This window comes from Kogia breviceps, chromosome 2 (assembly GCF_026419965.1).
Source record: "Kogia breviceps isolate mKogBre1 chromosome 2, mKogBre1 haplotype 1, whole genome shotgun sequence".
Lineage (NCBI taxonomy): Eukaryota > Metazoa > Chordata > Mammalia > Artiodactyla > Physeteridae > Kogia > Kogia breviceps.
In genome coordinates this window covers 146240961-146261903 of record NC_081311.1, presented here as the reverse complement: position 1 = coordinate 146261903, position 20943 = coordinate 146240961, and the positions used below count along the sequence as shown (strand labels likewise).

The window sequence follows — 20943 nt, the reverse complement described above, 5'->3', positions numbered from 1 at the left end:
TACTGTCAAAAGAACAGAGAATTAGCCACAAGAAACAAGCTTAAATAATCGTCACAAGCATAACAAGATACTTAAAATACTCTTATTTTACTCATGTTATATTTTTACCTGTATATTCATGTATTATAGTCTTATTCATATATAAAGATTTGCAATGACTGACTAGGATCTTTCAAACACCAAGAAGTTTCTCGAATACTTGAGCACATAGTATTTGGAGTATCAGACATGGTGTTTACTTTATGGGATTTATGATTTAAAAGACAGACAAAACATACTTACACAGATACATTAAAATTTATGAAGCAACATACAGGCAAGTACAAGAGCAACAGTATAAACACATCCATTTCAATTGGAAAGTAGCTTTGTACAGAAGCTGTATTTGGTGATCTAGTTAGAATCAATCCCATATAACATAAATTTCAGTCCAAGTACCCTGCTTTGTTAAAGTCATTCTAATTTTAAAAGACTATGAATGATTACTGATTTCCACTACCTTCAGTAGAGAGTTTTTAATTTTGCTTTTTCCATCATCGGGCAGAAATTAAATTTTAAGTAGTCTTAGTCAACTAAATAAAACTTATCCCAAATTCTCAAAGCACTCACTAAAACTCCCTCAATAAAAACAAATAAAAGGAAAAATATCTTTTCTTATGGCTTTCTTGAGTCATGATTGATGGCTAATCTTTATGTCTCTCTTCTTAATACCCTAACTGCACCTTCTTGGTCTCAGGATGCTGAGCCCTTAACCATGGTGTTGCTTAAGACTCAGGTTTTGAACCTCTGTGATTTGAGCCTCTACTCATTTCTCTTATGAATTCAGTTAACACCTTACAGTTAAATCCTTTCTCTTCCCAATGTTTTGCCTGAATTTGGCAATAAGTAAGTAATACAATGTAGATGTACCCTTGTTCTACACAAATACTGTAAGGCAATTTTCATCTAGGACATACGGGCTAAATCAGATTTCCTGACTTTGTATTATAGTTAGATATACACGAATTAGTGTCATCCAGAAGGAGTGGCAAAGACTTGATAGGAGCAGCTCTAGTCTAGAACTACATGGAGAAAGGGTATAATGAAATGAAGGGGGGCATTTGTTACTAGAATGTTAATGAGCAAAGAAAACAACTTAGGTCAAGCAGCTAAGATTGAAAAGTAAGAAGAAACAGAAGACAATTCTGGGTTAGATGTGTATGGATGTGACGCTGGGGTAGGGAGTCAAATAAAGTTCCAAAACAAAAAGTAAACTAGTCAGAAAATTGCTGTGGCAGGTGCTTGGAGGAAAATAGATGAACCCAAACCTCAGGTAGATATGAATCTGAGTCAGACACTAACTCCAAGAGAGAAAAAAACCCTACTGATCTAGGAGAGACACAGTTCATGCTAGGCCTACCGGCAGAAGGAAGAGAAAGGAGCATGAAGACTAGGAAAGGGTGCAAGAGACCATTGCTGGGAATCATACTCAGGTGCATTCTGAGTATGTACTTGGCAAGAAGTAACAGGTATGAACATTTAGTAGGCCTGTCTCTCCTGTATCAGGCCTACGGATATAAGATATAGCATCCTGATATATCAGGATGAGAAAAAGTCCAACTCTGCAGTCCCAGGTCAAGCCATTTTTCTTTAGACCCTCTTCTAATATCTGGCCAAGGGGAAAAAAAGATCTGCTCCACTTGGAATCTAGTGTGACAAACGACACAGAAATATGCATTTTCTTGCCCAAAGCAGGAAGAAACTGGATGTCCATTCTAAGTTCATAAACCCTCCAAAAGAATAAAAGTCATTCTGGGTTCTCTTTTCTGAATCACAGGTTTCCCTGCAAATTTATCTTCTTGGAACCTCTCTCTCTCTCTTTTTTTTTTTCGGTACACAGGCCTCTCTCACTGTTGTGGTCTCTCCCGTTGCGGAGCACAGGCTCCGGATGCACAGGCTCAGCAGCCATGGCTCACGGGCCCAGCCGCTCCACGGCATGTGAGATCTTCCTGGACCAGGGCATGAACCCGTGTCCTTCTGCATCGGCGGGCGGACTCTCAACCACTGCGCCACCAGGGAAGCCCTGGAACCTCTCTTTTTTTAGCTTTCAGAACTATCTAGTCTTCTAGCCAAAATTACTTTAAGATACAATATGTAAACAATAGTAGGGTTTAGAAATTAAATGCTTCTATCTTGCCACTTTTGCAGCCACTCCAAAAAACTATACTTAAATTCAACTGCCTTATGTGAAAGTAGCAACATCCACCCCCTACTTCCTTAAAATATCAATTAACAGGGTTCTTAAACAAACTTAAAGCTGTTACATTAGGAAGGACTGGGAAGACTACTGAAAGAGGAATGAGAGATAATCTTTTTATATAAAAGAACCATCTGGTGAATCTAATCACCCTCATGTTGAATTACACTAAACAATTTAAGCACTTTAAAACTAATACTTTAAATATAACCCTTTAAAGATAACAATAAGTTATCTTAAGTTATCTTAAGTTCTAGGGTAAATGTCAACGCATCTGTCATGATTGGTGACAGATAATGTTTACTCCACTTAGCTCTTAGAGAAGTTAAAGTACATTACTAACAACCATAGATAAACAACCAAAGTATGATTATTCAACATCAGGCTATTATATTCTATTGGATCACATGTGTTCAAAGGTATTTAACAGTGTTTGCGTGGGAGTGGAAGGCAAAAAGGAAAAATGGCTAAGATAACTCACAAAAATGTTCTCAACTGTTGGGAGTACTTCATTAAAAACAATCAATTTAAAGCCAATGAGGTGGGCTTCCCTGGTGGTGCAGCGGTTAAGAATCCGCCTGCCAATGCAGGGGACACGGGTTTGAGCCCTGGTCCGGAAAGATCCCACATACCGTGGAGCAGCTAAGCCCACGCGCCACAACTACTGAGCCTGCTCTCTAGAGCCCGCGAGCCACAGCTACTGAAGCCCCTGCACCTGGAGCCCACGCTCCGCAACAAGAGAAGCCACCGCAATAAGAAGCCTGCGCACCGCAATGAAGAGTAGCCCCCGCTCGCCGCAACTAGAGAAAGCCCGCTCACAGCAACAAAGACCCAACGCAGCCAATAAATAAATAAGAAATTCTTTTAAAAATAAATAAATAAATAAAGCCAGCGAGGTGGTGGAAACAGGATAAAACTAAAGAACAGAAAATAAAGAATAGATTAACAATGCCCTAATTCAAAATAAAATACATGAGCTAAACTAACTTATGAAAACTTTATTAGAAAGAAACTTAGTGATGCTTTCCTCCAGCTAATTATGCAGGAGAAATGATAGGAATGAGAGTTGGCAGGGTAGCATCTTATGAAAAATATCCTTGAATCTTTCAGTGGTTAGAACAAAGAACTAGTGCCTAGAGAGAACTGGGGGAAAACCGGGACTACTGCTGGAAAACCACACGAAGATATACTTCCAAGTATCAAAAAATCAAGAGCCCTAAGTCACCTGCCTAGTGATAGCCTAGGGTTGTTCAACACAGATTTCTGCATCTAAAAGAAGGGTGCCAGATGAAAGTATATTAAGAAATTAATTATAAACATAACTAAGAAGTAGCAAGTAATAATAGCAAAAAAAAATGACGCTCCAATCAGGGTCTAAGTTTTTAATGCTTTATCCTTGCTTTAAATAGATACCTCATTTAATATACCTTTTTTTTTTTTTTTTTTGCGGTACACGGGCCTCTCACTGTTGTGGCCTCTCCCGTTGCGGAGCACAGGCTCTGGACGCACAGGCTCAGCGGCCATGGCTCACAGGGCTAGCCGTTCCACGGCATGTGGTATCCTCCCGGACCGGGGCACGAACCCATGTCCCCTGCATCGGCAGGCGGACTCTCAACCACTGCGCCACCAGGGAAGCCCAATATACCCAATTTTTAATGGATGAATTTGATACAAGTTTGTTGTTTAGTTTAAGCAAATTGCTGGAATTAAATCAATAATTCTGGGGCCTCGTTATCAGTATCCAAAGAGATCTGGATTCACCTTAAGAAAGATTCACTATTACTTTCAAGTTGTAAATGGCTGGTGTTACATGAGAAAAACAAAACTGGCATTACATGAAAAGCCAGTTCTCGACAGTTGGTGGCTCAAATTAAATAAAACTGACAACATGGTCCCGATAAATACCTAAAGATTAAAATATACTGTTTCAAGGGTGGCACAGTAATTAGGCATAAATAAAGTAGAATAAAAGATGTCAGGGAAAAATATTCTGTTTCATAAACCCTTTCAATAAATATTTAATCAAGCATCTAGTATATATACCAGGCATCAATGGTGAGGCCCCAAAAGAGACAGATCATGCTCTATAAAAAGTATGTGTGCGTTAGGACAAAAAGGCCTTTTTGTCATCATCCTATCCCAATCTAACAGGAAATGAGGCACATTACTAACTAGTAATGATTTGCTGGCTACTCTGAATTGGAATTACAACTATAGATCCCACAAAGTGCAATCTCTGGGTGTGTGTATGTGTATGTGTGTTGGAGGTGGGGGTGGGGAGTAGTGAGGTGAAATTAAGCAAATTTAACCTTACATACAGTGATTAAAATATGATAGCATCCATTTCCCTACAAATGACTCTGGAAATTTTTGAAATCCCAAATACATATTTAAATATATAAAGAAATAACTTTTAAAAGTTTCAGTCTCTAACATTTAAGGCTAAGTAGATATAAAAGACTTAATTTAGATATAAAAGGTTTTCATATAAAACTCCTTTACTGTTTGTTTCTCACTAATATCATGGGTTTAAAAAGTTTTTAAATCAAATTATGTACGTACTCCACATAACTTAGAAACTAAAAAATATGTACATGAACATTTCAAAAAATTTCAGAGATAACCTGATATCCAAGCCATCCGCTCATTAAATGAATCCTTACAGCACTCTTAACTAATTTAGCTAAAACATCAATAATTCCCCAAAAGGTACTGTGGAGAAGAAAAAGTGAAAGATTAATGAATTTTACCTTTTACTAAAAAAATTATAATTCCACTTGCCAATTTCAGAATAGGGTAAAAATAAAACTGAGAGATTATTTTGCAATGCTCAAAAACAGTACAAAGGTAAAGCAGAAATTAAGCCCAAGATTAGATCTTTTTCTAAGAATACTGCATTTTAATACTAAGTTCAGAAAATCCTAAAAACAAAGGGCTGAACATTATATATGAGGAAAACACATAAAAGTGGAGCATTCTAAGACATATGGCTCCAAATTAAGCATTCATTTGTTCTCATAAAGAACAGCAAGAAAGGGGGAAAAAAGAAATAAAAGTAAATATTTACAAAGAACCCAGATTAAGGATAATGTGTATGATATATTTTAAGCTCTGAAATTAAAAAAAAAAAAAAAAAAGACTGGTATCCAGAAAACTGTTTATTATGTACTTAAAAAGGAAAGGAAAAAAATGTAGTCCTGATAAATGGCACTTTCACTATAGTTCTCATCGATCAATCTTACAATCCATCAAGTGGACAGACAGAAACCACCCAATCATTATTCAGTTGGTTACAGATGTGAAATGTTTTCAGTTTCTTTATACCAGCACAAAACAGTAAGTGACAGGAAGTGGAGTATATAGATAATTTATCAAATACTTTTGATTAAACACAATTTCCTTTTAAAAACATACTTATAGCATGTTTTATACATATACCATTACCACTAAATAGCAACATGACTATGAATTTTTTTGTTTCACTTAGCACAACAGAAAATATTATAAAATTATCATTAATGAAAAAATACAATAAAAAGATTCACTATGTCACGTATACGATTAGACAAGTAAGAGCAACATACCAGTCTAGCCTTCTACTAACTTTAAAAGTAAACCAACATAATATTTCAAGTTGACTACCATATAGTAACATAAATTTAATACTGAAAAGTGTACATTAACAACTGCTTGGAGATATCAGAATTTTAGCTTAACTTTTTCTCTTGGCATTATGAACTGAAAGCCATACCCAAATTTTGAAGCAATGTCATACACTTGTTTTTCATGTTGAAGAACCTTCTCACGGTCCCCCTCAAACAGTAATGTAGCGACACTTAGCTGATTTGGATCAAATCCTTTAAACTACAAAAGAATATTATTATTACAGATAAGTCTTAGCCTACAAAATAGTAAATCAAAATACATTTTGCTCTTTATTTCTTCTGATCTGAGATCAAACATACAAGCTCTTCAAAATTTGAGCTTTGGAACTTCACATGTCAATCAAAAAGAATGCTTAATGTACCTATTTAGGTCATCACAATAGACTAGCACTCAGGAAAAACACTTCATTTTAAAGTATGCCAAGGTATCAATTATAATGACATATTAGTATGGAAATACAACAAATTGACTTATAAGAATTATAACTGTACCAAAGAATCAAATAAAACTACCAAAATGATAGAACATATAATAAAGTAGCAGGATGTTGGGGGGGAGTAAAAACCAGCAGCACCCTTACATACCACCAATAACTTCTTATTAAGTAATATTTTCAAAGACCTTATGTATAAAACAATATAAAACATCTAAGAATAATCTTAAAAGGAAATATATAACTTCATTAGGAAAACATGTCTTAAAAAAAGATGAGAGAAACATAAGTTCCCAAATGCATAAACTAAGTATTATAAATCGGTTGACTTTTGCCCAAATTAATACACTAGTTTATTCCAATTTTAACATAAACCTCAATGAGCTTCCTAAAATGATGAAGAGTTTCTAAAAATTTTCCAGGATAACGAACAGGTAGCTAATGGTGATAACAAGGAAAATTCTGAAAAATAAGAGGGAGAACTAGATCTACAGCAATTAAATCCATTTAATTTTTCAAGAACAAAAGCTCATTAAACAAAAGCTCTTTTCAAGAATAAAAGCTATTACATAAAAATGTCTTTTTCTTATATAAGTATATGAGAAGATGTCTTAGACATGGCAAATCAATATAAGAAAAGCAAGGACAGGTTAGTTAATGGTGCTGTCACAACTAGTTAGCAATCAGGAGAGCAAGAGGTGAAGATTAACTTAGTTTTTTATCTCACATCATAAAATTGAAATAAAGTCAAACAGTAATAAAGACAAAAAGTTTTAAAGTTCCTTTTTAACAAATAAGTGAGAGAGAGAAGAAAATGTTCCTAATCACAGTTCTGGAGAAAGACAGGTTTTTCTAAGCTTAAAAGTAATTAAATAATCACAGGAAAGATACAAAAATTAGAAACTTTTACACCAAAAGAAAAAGAAAGAAAAGAAAGAAACCTATTAAAAACGGGTCAACTGACTGGAAAAATTATTTACAACATTTATGAAAAAGGCATCTAATAATTCAATTTTTCAAAAGGCACACAGCAAGGCATTAAACCATTCCCCCCAACCCCCTCAAAATAAACAAACAGAAAAACCCATGCAGTTGCTACCCCTAGCAAAATAACCACATTCAACTAATTCACAAAAAATTACATCTAGGAAATACAGGGAAATGGTCAGTCTCATTAGAGTTTCAAGAAATATCAACTAAAATAAAATACTATTTCCCCCCTGGATTTACTAAATTTAAAACAAAACAAAACAAAAAATCCCATATGTAACAGCAAGGATGCAATCCAAACATGGCACATATGCTTTGTCATGTGTCAAAAGTTTTAAAAAACTAAAACTTGTATTCTACTTCTAGATATCTACCATGAAGGAAAAATTTCAAACTATAAAAAACATTATATGCTAAAACTGTTCAATGCAGTGTTATTTTTAGGAACTTCAAATCTGGGAAAGCTTTTATATTTTCTGAAACCGAATGCATAATTGATTTACTTGATTAAATATCTACTCCAACATAAAAAATAACAATTATAAAATGTACACAGCAACGTGCAAGAACATAGGTGTGTGTGAGGAAGAGAAGGCAGGAAACAAAATTTATATCCTAAGCATTAAAAAAATTCTTACCTTTGTAATATAAAACTTTTTTAATCCATCCAAAAATGATGTAAAAATAGAGGAAACCTGAGGTTTAAGAGCATGACCTAAAAGGAAAAAAAAGTTCATATTTTAAGTTAATAGCAAATTAATTTATCTATGTTTTTCATAAGAGCAAGAGGCTACTTTAATTTAGTATCCTAAAAGAAAGTGAACGTTTCCATGACTTTAGTTTTTAAAATCTCCTACATTATACATATAACATATTGGTATTAAGATCTATATATTTTAAAAAGTCACAAACAACTTTTTGTTTACCAAACTCCTTCTTGGGTTTTTTTTTTTAAACTCGAATTACTATATGTAATTACTACTACACATAGTTTAGGTTATCTTTCAATGGTATAGTTTATACATAGTAAAATCACTTCATTAATTTTTTTTTTTTTTTTTTTTTTTTTGCGGTATGCGGGCCTCTCACTGTTGCGGCTCTCTCACTGTTGCGGCTGCACCCGTTGCGGGAACACAGGCTCTGGACGCGCAGGCTCAGCGTCCATGGCTCACAGGCCCAGCTCCGGGGCATGTGGGATCTTCCCGGACCGGTGCATGAACCCGTGTCCTCTGCATCGGCAGGCGGACTCTCAACCACTGCCCCACCAGGGAAGCCCCACTTCATTAATTTTTATTTCATTAGGAACACCCAATGGTGGCTAGTTCTACTTTTATTGTTTTTAATTATGCAGAAACCATTCAGAACTATAACCAAATATGGAGTCAATGCCAAGTTTAAGATTGTTTCTTAATTCTTAATTCATCCAGAATTCTTGGCATAAAACTAGTAATTGCTTCCTTAATTATACCTAAAGAGTTAAAATGGCCAAAAAAACATAAATGGTGTCCCAGAGTCTGTTAAATTAACATTGTTGCCTGAGGATTAAGCTTAATTGAGTAAAAGTCTTTTACTGTTTTCTCATTGTTTTCAAGTAGCAACTTCTTAACTCCCATGACTATAGCATTTAAGAGTCATGTATCTGGCCTTAGTACTCTGAGCCCAATTCAGAAAAATTTGGCATACCATTTATATAGAATTTTTATAAAGACTTTTTTTTTTTTTTTTTTGGTGGTACGCAGGCCTCTCACTGCTGTGGCCTCTCCCGTTGCGGAGCACAGGCTCCGGACGCGCAGGCCCAGCGGCCATGGCTCACAGGCCCAGCCGCTCCGCGGCATGTGGGATCTTCCCGGACCGGGGCACGAACCCGTGTCCCCTGCATCGGCAGGCAGACTCCCAGCCCTATAAAGACTTATAAAGCCTCTAGTAAATCTAAAATTATCTCCAAATAAAACATTTATTTTTAAAAAAGGCTTTAAGGTTTTGCGATTTTGTTTATTTTTAAAGTGTAGATCCCTTCTTTTAAAATAGGTGCAGGGCTTCCCTGGTGGCGCAGTGGTTGGGAGTCCTCCTGCCGATGCAGGGGACACGGGTTCGTGCCCCGGTCCGGGAGGATCCCGCATGCCGCAGAGCGGCTGGGCCCGTGAGCCATGGCCGCTGAACCTGTGCGTCCGGAGCCTGTGCTCCGCAACGGGAGAGGCCACAGCAGTGAGGGGCCCGCGTACCACAAAAAAAAAAAAAAAAAAAAGGTGCAAACTAGCTTTTTCGAAAGGAAAAAAGGGGGAGTGGAGAGAGATATTTCTGGAGGAAAAATGATCACTTGCAGTCTTTTTTTCCATTCATTTATTTTTTTAAAGTGAGAATCTGAATCTGTAATATTTATTACATTCTTACAGATTATAATAAGAAACTATATTACATAAAAGACCAAATAACCAAATAAATCTTAACCAAAAGCTAAGAGTTAGGTAACCATGCTATAACCAAACAAAGCAAAAAACAAACAGACAAAAAATGAAAAGCAGATGACATAGAGATGAACCTAGCAATCTTTTTGAGATCCTGGATCACAAGAGGTTTGTTTGGGGATTTTTTTTTTCTTTCATTGTAACCTGTCAGAGATGTTCTCTAGTATAACCAGTGTTTTTAAAAGATACCATTTCTAGCATGTATAAAGTTAAAGGTAACACATCATCAAAATATTCACTTGCTGTCCCAAATGGAATTCATCCTACTTTAACAGCAACTGGAAACAAATATATAAACATAAATGTGTGAGTGTGTGTATCTGATCCTCATAAAAGACTTCTTTCTAGTCCACATATTTTTACACAATGTATGAAGATTCCAAATATTACTACTCCGATATGGAATAATCCTTAAGGGTATATGTTCATCTTATCACACTGAAATTTAAATGCACAACTTCTATTAACACTACTGTGAGTTACTCACATATATCCCTAATACTGAGTTGATGTGATAGCCTGATGGAATACGCTTCAAACATAATTATTGCAAAAGTGATACTAACTTTTAACTGGGTCAAGTATTAATATTAATTAAGAGGATATTATTATCTTTTACTTATTCTTAAATTAATGTTGCCTACCAAACTAATTACATCCTAAATATATTCTAGCTATTGTGTTTTATTTTATATAGAAAACAACAAAGGAACTAGTTCCTAAATTTACTAGCTGGACAGTTTGATTAGTGAATTTTGTTATTGTTATAGTGTTAATTAAATAATTTTAAAGGATTCCATAAATCCTTATGTTTCAAGGAAGTGCTCCAAAGCACTGGAAAAAGTCAGGCTTTGGGGTCAGACAGATTTGGGTTCAACCCCAGCTCCACATATAAATTGTGGACTTTGGCCAAAGTATTTAGCCTTTGAATTGTTTATAAATTGGAAATACAACCTTGAGGAATGGTTGTGTGCTACTGATAATGTGCTTAGCACTACCCTATATGCTATTCAAGATTTGTTTACCCTCTTTTGCTAATTTGATGATTAAGTCAATCAACGTGTAAGTGTCTGTTATGTGACAGGTGCAGGACACATAAAAATGAATAAGAAACATCTCCCAAATTTGACAAAAGTTAGTTCACAGGGAAAATACGTAGATTGTTTCAGTGTACTCAATGATATATATCATTTCAATATACTGAAAATGTATCATTTCAATATAGTATATTAGAGTTGTGTCAAGGAGAGGGGTGATAATAAAAATATTAACAACTAATAATAAGGCTTGTGCTTTGTTAACAACCAATATGGTACAAACACTGACCAATCAGCCATACAGTTGGTACAAGGTCCCAGACACCCCTTGCTGTGCTAAGAGTTATTTAGTTGGTTGATCATGAAGTCATGGCAGGATATGTAGGTGGGAAAGCTTCAATGAATACTGAGAAATCAAAAAGGTTACAGACAGCCAAGAAGCATGCTCAGATTTGTACTGCTAAAGGATCACACTGGTGGCCAAGTAAAGGGCAGAAGGAGAGGAGACACACTAAAGACTAGCGAGAGTAGAACCAACATTAGAGCATGTTCCTAGGTACAGTAATGAGAATGTGGAACAAGGATGACAGATAACCAAAAGGATCTTTCTTTGAACCTACATTTAAATTGTTATAGATCCCAGTTATAAATAAAATTTGTCCATATCATAATTAGTTTTACATAGGTGCCTATGTCCAACATAGTTTACTATCATTATAGCATATAAATGGATAACACAGTCTTATTAATCAGATAGATACATGGCTCTCTTCAGACCTACATCTCTGAATGCAGGCCAAAACACACAGGAGGCTTGGTTTTCATTTGATTTAACTATTTCATCATTTATAGGACATATTTATCTTAAACTTTTATCAGTAGTATAGTATTTTGAAAGTAATTTAAAGAAATAAAAGCTATGACTTAGAAGAATCTAATTTTAAAACGAACCCTTGATTATGTTATCAACCTGAGTTCCTTAGTTCAATTTCTATATAATTATGATAATCATTCTTCCCTAAATTAAAATCTAAGCTACTCGTACACCAAAGAAAAGCCTGCCTAACTTGGCCTTTAGTATTTATTATTGAGCAATCATTCTGGGACTATTTTGAGGGTACTTAAAGTCTATAAACTTAAATCCCAAACTAAATTTCAGCATATGGAAAAATTCAGAAGCAATAAAACTAAAATTGATAAGATGATAAATCGTGTCAGAAAGTTTAATACTTTAAGCAAAATAGGAAGAAAAAGAAACATGGTTAACTGTTACTGAATTCTCCACCTGAATATTCCATGGTCAACTTAAACACAACCCATTTGTAATGTCTTTTCCCCAAAATCATCTCTTCTTCTAGACTGTTATTCAATCCACCAGTCAATCAATCAGACATCAGGAGTTGCCCTAAACTCTTCCCTTTATTTAACCTTCCGCATCTGGTTGGCAAACTGTTCTTTGGAAAATCTATTCTTTACTCTCTATCTCCACTGATGCTGCCTTGAACAAGGCCCCCAGTATTTGCCTCTTTAACCATTTCAACTCCTCCTCCAGGCTTGCACCATCCTAATCCATTCTGCATAATGCTAGCAGAATGAGCTTTCTATAAAGCTGATTTATTGTATTCCCTCTACAAAGATATCCCTCTACTGACAAGATAAAACCCAAATCTATCCTGCAAAGCCCTAGTCCACCCATCCAGCTTTATCTCTTGTAACCATTTTCACCCTACAGTCTATTTGCGCCAAAAAGAACTATCTGAAGAAGTTCAAACACACCATTAAGGTTTTACAATTTCATATTTTTTGCTGATAAGCGAACAAAAATTTGGTAGGAAAGAAGAGACTGTCTCAGGCAAACTTCTATTCACCTTTTAAGATTTTGTCTAACCATCATGCCTTCAAGAAGCCTTTCCCCACGCTCTGCCTCAATCTCAAGCAAAATCAAGTAGGATCAACCCCTCCTTCATCTGCACCAGGGTATCCAGTGCAGTCTTCTTTCACATCACCTCTAACACTCCTGCACTCATTCATTTATACAATTGTCTGTCCTCATTAGACTGAGAACTTCCTGAAGGACAGGAGCTATGACATTTATCTTTCTAGCTCTGTACTCAGTACTCTTCCTGGCACATAACTGGTATTTCATAAGTTTTTGTGGCTTAGCTAGCAGATTTTTAAAGTACCATTCCTTACTTACCAAACTGAAATTGCTGGTTGTCCATGAGGCGAATAGATGCAGGAGCACATCTCTGTTTTAAAATGGAAAAAAAAAGTGATACAAATTTAATAATGTAAAGAAGGTAGACAGGTAGAAAATGAATGTCATCTTTCTGTGTTTGAGATTAAGAGCTTAGTTACTAAGGATACATACAGGAAAAAAAACTTAACTTTTTATATAGTTTTATGACAACAAATAAAACATCAGTGGCTTCTATAAAGTATTTGGAGAGGAGAAATCTATGTACATAATACATACATACATACACATGTTGCCAGATCTTTAATTTATCTGCAACAAGATCTGCTTAATGCCTAGCAAAGACCTGTGGAAATACCTAAAGGAAATATTAGGCCTCAAAGTAGATTATTTTAAAACAAAGCAGAAAACTTATAAACTAAAATCAATGCCTAGAGCATTATGCCACTGATGAACTATTATTATGTGTCACTGGGCTCTTATACTCTTTTAAAATGAGGAAGATGATGGTGGCATTTGTGTGGGCCAAAACACTTTAAAAGTTTAACTGACATGTTTTCATAGATAAGGACTTGTTCTTTCTTTTCATTCCTCCTCATAATCCATTTTAAATAGAAAAACTATCAGACAATGTGTAGAATTCTAAGATCTTTCAAGATTACTTGTATGAAAACAGCAACAAAACTTGAAGCATAACATTATGTATCTAAAACTGCACCTGTGTTATATCTATCTAGGCACACACTAAAAGCTGCAAGGAAAGAAAAATGAAGAAAGCAAATATTCAAATTAACTTTGTGATGCTACAACACTACCATACAAACACTAGCAAGGTTTAAGTTAGCTACAGTTTTTCCAAAGAATTTAAGTGAGCTTTACCCTAAATGGGATTTTTATATTCTATGCAACTTTTTAACATGGTTAAACTTTCACCAAGAAGCTGCTTTCAGACCACAAATTTTGACTGTCATAAACTTTTTAAACATTTATCTTCTGAATAACATTTATCAATAAAATCTTTATCAACACAATGTTGAGATTTATGAAAATAGAATCACTCAAAAGAACAAAACTTATAAATATATACCTTAACTGTGTGTTATAACATTTTTGCTATTATGTGCTTTTAATTGAACAAATACTTAATTTTATAAAACCACACATAATACATACTTTATTTTACCCAACAAAATGACTGGTTAGATTCTTATTTTGAATACTGTATAATTTATTTCCTCATCTTTGATACTAAAGGTGAGATAATACAATCTATATTTTTTAAAAGTCACTGCCAAATCTGAAGAACAATATTAGGTAATTTATATATTTAACATAACAATAACCTATTGCCTTACATTTTATAGAATCCTATTATGTACAAGCTGTTTTCACGTGTCTTTATTTAATGTAAGAAACAGCTCTGTCAGGGTAGCAGAACTGGTATTATCCCCATTTTACAGATGAGGATGTAAGAACCAGAGAGACTAAAAGACATGCCTGAGGTCAGATGACTGTAAAACAGTAAAGACAGAACTAGGACCAAGATATCCTGACAGCTAGATGAACGATATTTCAAATACGCCACACAGCCTCAAAAAAAATAAAAAAATTAAAAATCACAAAAGACACACACACAGAGCTTTCAAGTCACATTTGAAACAAAAATTACATGAAAACCCTCTTACTTGCTATTTTGCAGTGTTATTAAAAGTGTATTTATAAAATAAAATAAAAAATCTACAACCTGAGTACTTTCAAATCTTGGTATAAAGGTATCTTTGTAGTTAGGTTAATGCTTCTAAAAACATTACCAGTTTCCAAAATACTAAAGGAAAATCAATTTTCCTGAAACATTTTTATTAAAACAGGCACATCAACTTCAAATAAAACAAATAAAGCCTGAGTAGACCAAGTTTCTTTTCTTCATAAAATAAACAGAATATCATATAACATATGTATTTATATGTTTGGGCTTAAGCACACCAGTAAAATATGAGAAAGAATTCAGAGCCATTCTGTCATTATTAGAAAAAAAACTTTTAAATTCCTACCAACAACTTGTAAATTCCATCTCTTACTGCCACTCAGATTCTACTTCACCTGTATCTATAGCAGGTGTTATTAATGAAAACAACCCACATAGGCACACATATAACAGAAAATGGAAAAAAAGTATATTACATTTATAGTAAATTTCTAGTATAATTCAATCTCTGAAACAACTAAAATACAATATGTAGGCCTTGATAAGATCTTAGTTTGAAAGACTATCCAAAAAATACATTTTGGGGACAACTGGAATAATTGATTATAGAATGAATATTAGATGGCATTAAGAAATTACTGCTGGACTGACAGATATGGAGAACAAACTAGTGGTTATCAGCTGGAGTGGGGGCGGATATAGGGGTGGAGAAGTGGGAGGTACAAACTACTGGGTGTAAGACAGGCTCAAGGATGTATTGTACAACACAGGGAATACAGCCAATATTTTGCAATAACTATAAATGGAAAGTAATCTTTAAAAATTGTATAAAAATTTGAAAATTAATTAAAAAAAGAAATACAGGGGAAAAAAGTACTGCTGATTTTCTTATACATGATAATGGTATTGTGGCTATAAAAAGAACACCTTAATTTTCAGAAGATATATACTGAAGTATTTGGAAGTCAAATGTCATAATGCAACTTAATTTCAGATGGTCAAGGAAAAATACACAAATATGTAAAACAAACAGCAAAAAGTTAGTAATTTTTGCATATATAAGATGAATATACAGGTGAGCACTGTACTATTCTTTCAAAGTTTCTGTATGCTTAAAATTTTCAAATAAAAGTTGAAAAAATAAGTGAGAAACTTGCTTCAGGGCACTTGCTACATACAGCAACTGATATTCAATTATATTGAACATGATTTTAACTTGACAGCTGAGTTATATAAACTAGTCAGTCATCCACTGTTCATATTTATACTGAGGCAGAGTTGATGATTACATACTAATATATCAAAAAAAGAATTAAAAGCTATAGAAAGCTTTTTGTATCTAGATAATAAATATTAAATTCATTTTCAACACTGACTTTTAAAAATTATCAAAATCAAACCAACAGCTTTAGTAAGTCTCATATTTTAATAGTGTCACATTTTTTAAAAAGTCAGTGAATGGAGTTTTTCAGTTATTGTCACAAGTAAATTCTCATAAGCAAAGCACAGCATCAAGATTGCTTTAGATTCTCCAGCAAATAATCTGTAATCACTATGCATCATTCTAAAAATACAAAGGAGGAAAAGTTTCTTAGAATTTTAACTCAGAAGTCATGACACCTAATTAAATAGAAGTCCTTAAAATAAAGAAACCAAAATATTACTATTCTTAAAAAACAACACTCAAACTAGGTTACTATACTTACAGTTAAGATTAGGTTATATTTTAATGCTATAAAACTACTTTGGTAAGTTAAAAAAATTCAAAATAACTCCTTTAAAAGTTAAAGACATCACATGAGCTCTAAATTAAATCCCATGCTATACAATTATGCTCTGCTAGAGTATTCCATAGATGAGGAAAGGGGAAAAGGGTCCTTGAGTTAAAGTGACCCCTGGTGGTAGGTGATCAGAACTAACCTGAGAGGGGATATTTTTACCTAGAAATTTTAATGGTGGGTTGATGATACATTCAGGGTATTTAAGGAATACTCAAACAAAAATTGCTTACTAAGTGGAGTTAATGAAATAACTGTTTTTGTTTTTATTATGATAAATGCACTCTGACTAAAATCGCTCAGGTCACCTGCTTGTACTTTATACTTTACTTAATAGTCTAAAAAAATCATATGAGAAACTCATATGGACTAATAAATAAACATCAATATCTTTGTTTTATCTGAGCAAAGAAGAAATAAATAAACCACAGTGACCTCAAAGCATGGGTATAAGACTGACTAAGTCAAATTGCTGCCAATTTCTTCCCTTTAATGACGCTACAACCAGGTTACTTGAATACGTAACCTGAAAAATAAAAAACAACCACTCTAATTAGTCTTATTTACCTAGTAGAATTCTCGGCACTAACTTAAAAAGCAACCTCTTTCTCAATCTAACCATTTTCTCCAAAAAAAACAGTCCCTATAAGAAACACATCAAAAGATTTCTGCAAAATTTGTTTTTATGGAACTAAGTCATATTGCTTTCTTGTCACAGGGAAAACCAGAACTCGCACTTCAGATGAGACACTTTGTTTGAGGAGGTATCTTAGTTTACTAGCTACTGGCAAAAGAAATTCAATATTAACATGTTTCATACGTCTGCATGATTTCTTCTAACTTCATCAGGATAAACTATAAAATATAAGCACTGAGTGGCAGTCCTATATCTCTGGTGTCTTGGTTAAAAAATGAATAACCTTTGAATTGAAAAGGTTTGTTTCTTCAAAGAGTAAATCAAACTTTCAGTATAGACTCCGGAATGGCCTTAGTTCCTGAGCCTTAAAACTATTCTGGAGATAGTCTACTAACATACTGTATCAGAAGCTAATGCTTCAAAACCAAACCCCTTGTACACGGCTATACAAAAATTTAAGCACAGAAAATTTTATCATGATATGCAGTATCTTTGGTGACTGTTAGAAGACAGAAACCATGTCTATTTAACTTACATAATATCAATTGCACTATGTTGGATATAAAGTTAATAGCATACTCTCCCACATAAAAAACACAATAAAATAATTAATATTAATTAATAAATTAATTTTAAAAGTTCAAAAAAAGGATATGTAAAAGAAGAGAATTCTGTTAAATACAAATTTCTAGGTATAAAAGCATAAAATGTAGACAGAATTAGTTCTTCCTCTAATAATAAATCAGAAATGACACCACAGATGAAATCATGCAATATTTAAGGCTACTGGTAAATTGGTTAATCCTATTAGAAAGGATATACTGGCTTATAGCCAGGATTCTACATTGTAAACAAGAACTTTTTTAGCAAGAGAATTATCTCTTGGTTTTAAAGAATGAAACAAATACATAATACAGGGTAGATATTTCCCTCCACTATGTTAAGGGAAGGGGCAAAAGTTAATACCAAACAGTCTCTTGGTCAAAACTGTACATTTTCAGTTTAGTAAAGGTGTAATGATTAGAGCATGTCTCATAACTGTCCTCAAGTTTGATACATTTTGCTGGATCACACAGTAAAGAATCCAATTAACCAAACATTTGGCTAGGTTATTCTCTCTGCTTCAGAGGGAGAAAAACATGACATCAAAAAATGATTTAAAATAATAATTCCATTTTCTATATATAACAAATTATCTCCAAGAATTATCACTTAATATAAATAAGCTTTAAATGTTTTACAATATAAGTGCTAAACCTAACTCCTTTCAATTTATTTGAATCCCTACAGGATAAATCAAGTTGAAAACAGAACAATTCAGAATTGAGATATAACAGTCTGAAGTGTCAGACATGAACTATATACATCTTCTGAAATTACGGTTTAAACTCACTAGAAAAAAATACCCTATCAGTTTAAAATTGTTTAAAATAAAAGTGATGGTAGGTAGAAAGGGCCAACCCTTGTCAAAAGAAAAAGCTGCCTTTTAAACTGTAATTCTAAAAACCTAGTTCTGATACTGAAAAATACAGTTTTCAGAGGAATTTGTACTAATCCATGCCACATACAGTCAATGTTTCCTCATGATGGAACAAATTGGTCCTCTCTCAATACCACAAGGCATAACTCCTAAGTTTTTATTGGCAAATGGTGGGGGAAGATTCCAAACTTTAAAGATTGACTTTGAACTTGTTTCAACACTCCATATTCCCTTCAACCCTTGTAAAAACATACTTGCCATTTTAAAACAAAAAATAAAAGAGAAATATAAAATATTATATCTGACACTGGTATTCTGATTTAAAAACACAATTTTCCCCCCTCTTGAGAGGCTACAGTAGGAAATTTACTCTCTGAGAAAATCTTAAAAACCACTTACCCATCTACTGAGTAAAGCTGGAGATTCTACTGGACTGCCACTTATGAGATAGAATCACATTAATCTTCCACTAAATATTCCTTTCTAGCTCCTCACAAGGCAGTGAAGTACTGAAAGAGGACAATTCCTCACATGGACAAAGATCAGACGAGTGATCTTAGTAGAATCCTTCTGCTGCCAGTATAAAGTTGCTTTATTTATTTCCCTCAGTAAGAATAATAATAAAAATATACACAGAGCCCACTTAGCTATCTGTGAACAATCATGTCCACTCCTTTCCAAAAGATACTCATCCAAAAGCAACTTGAGTCTGAAAATAGTGCAAAAATGGAGTGCTATGAAATGACAGTGAGGAATTACAAGCAGCCAACTCATTACTCAATCAAGAATTTGGCACAATCGTAAACCATGTACAGCCTATTTTAATGGATCTTAATTTTCTTGCTATCAACTGAAATTCCAAATCACAAATTGAACAATGACTAGTGCCAAAACCTGATAATTTTCTCAGTTTTTCTGCTTGAGAATACTGTTATAAAGCAGGGCAGCATATACAGTACCATTCTTGACACATGAGATTTGTGTACTCTATAAACTAATATATAAATGTTCCTAAACATAATACATTTACCCATTTCCAGGAAAGGGAATGCCTCTCTATATGTGGAGTATAACAAGAGTAAAAAATGCAGGTTCCCCAAACAGTGGAATATTTCCAAATCCCAGTAACTATTCTTAGCAACTGTTTCATTCATAAGAACAACATTTGAGAATGAAATATTATCTGTCTAGACTTTTCAATCAGTTTCAAGTAAGGCAAGTTTTCCAATTACATGGTATTTATGCCTCTAAAAATTATCTATTACTAATTACAGAGAACCAAATTATTAAAACTATAGATTAGAAAGGAGCTTTCTTTTTGACCTGGTTTTTAACCACAGGGTGGCACTTTCTATCAATCATCACCTTTATTTATCCCAAGATATATATATATTCAATATAGTTTTGTGTAGTGAATGTAGATTATGGTCATATTGTAAATATCCAAAGAATTTTTTTAAAAAACTTTTATTGACTTATGCAAAGATGAAGAAAAATGTTACCACCTGCCTTTCATTATCACAAGTAGCTCTTATCTGTTATTTTCTATCAGGAGCATATTAAATTGTAACAAAAACTGCATCAAACTGCCCCAACTATTTATGTTTAAATTCAATATTTCCAATTTTAGTGAAATTATAAATTAAGGATTTTGACATATTTGTACACCATTTCTCATTAATGAAACCTAAGACAGATTTACATGTGAGTATTTTTAATGCGGAAAAGCAGATGGAGCACTCAGGAAAGCATAAAATGTCTACTTCTATTCCAAAGATCATATAACAACACTTTTTAACAAGTCTACTAAATCTGTGTTCAACAGAGTGGAGGTATTGTGAAGGGGCAGAGTTGGCCAACATAGACTGAGTGTGTACTCATTAAGATCTTTTGTTAAAAATACATACAAAAGTATTTTTATAAATTTTTATAAATTCTATAATTATTTTAAAAATCAAATTTGGCATTCATGTTTATTTTGCCATTAAAAAAATGGAGGCAATAATGGTCAACTAAAAACATGTCATTCAAAACTTGAACAAGAGGGACAATATAAACTATCTTTAATAATAAAGCTTTTCTTGGAGGGGATATAGTCAAGCTTGACAAAGATGAAAAGCAAATAAAATAAAAGTACTTAACACAAAGAATGAACTACAATATAAAGTGAAAACACTAGAATTTAAAAAATCTCATTAAGGAAGATTTGAAATTAATCAGAAAATATAATTTATTTATGGAAAATACTTGCTTTTATTTTGATTTTTAATTGGTGAATTTATGGTTATTTTCTTAAAAAGAACAAAAAAACCCTAGTTT

At 33.6% G+C, this 20943-nt stretch overlaps 1 protein-coding gene across 3 annotated transcripts in view; it reads right to left on the bottom strand.

Moving 5' to 3' along the window:
- Positions 1-20943, bottom strand: part of AGPS (alkylglycerone phosphate synthase) — a 148559-nt gene that overhangs the window by 45382 nt on the left and 82234 nt on the right. For all 3 annotated transcript variants that reach the window (XM_059055146.2, XM_067026340.1, XM_067026339.1), the window contains exons 12-14: positions 13025-13076; positions 7964-8040; positions 5988-6100 (exon numbers count right to left, since the gene is read on the bottom strand). In XM_059055146.2, coding sequence (XP_058911129.2) covers positions 5988-6100; positions 7964-8040; positions 13025-13076 — 242 coding nt within the window. The remainder of the gene's footprint in view (positions 1-5987; positions 6101-7963; positions 8041-13024; positions 13077-20943) is intronic.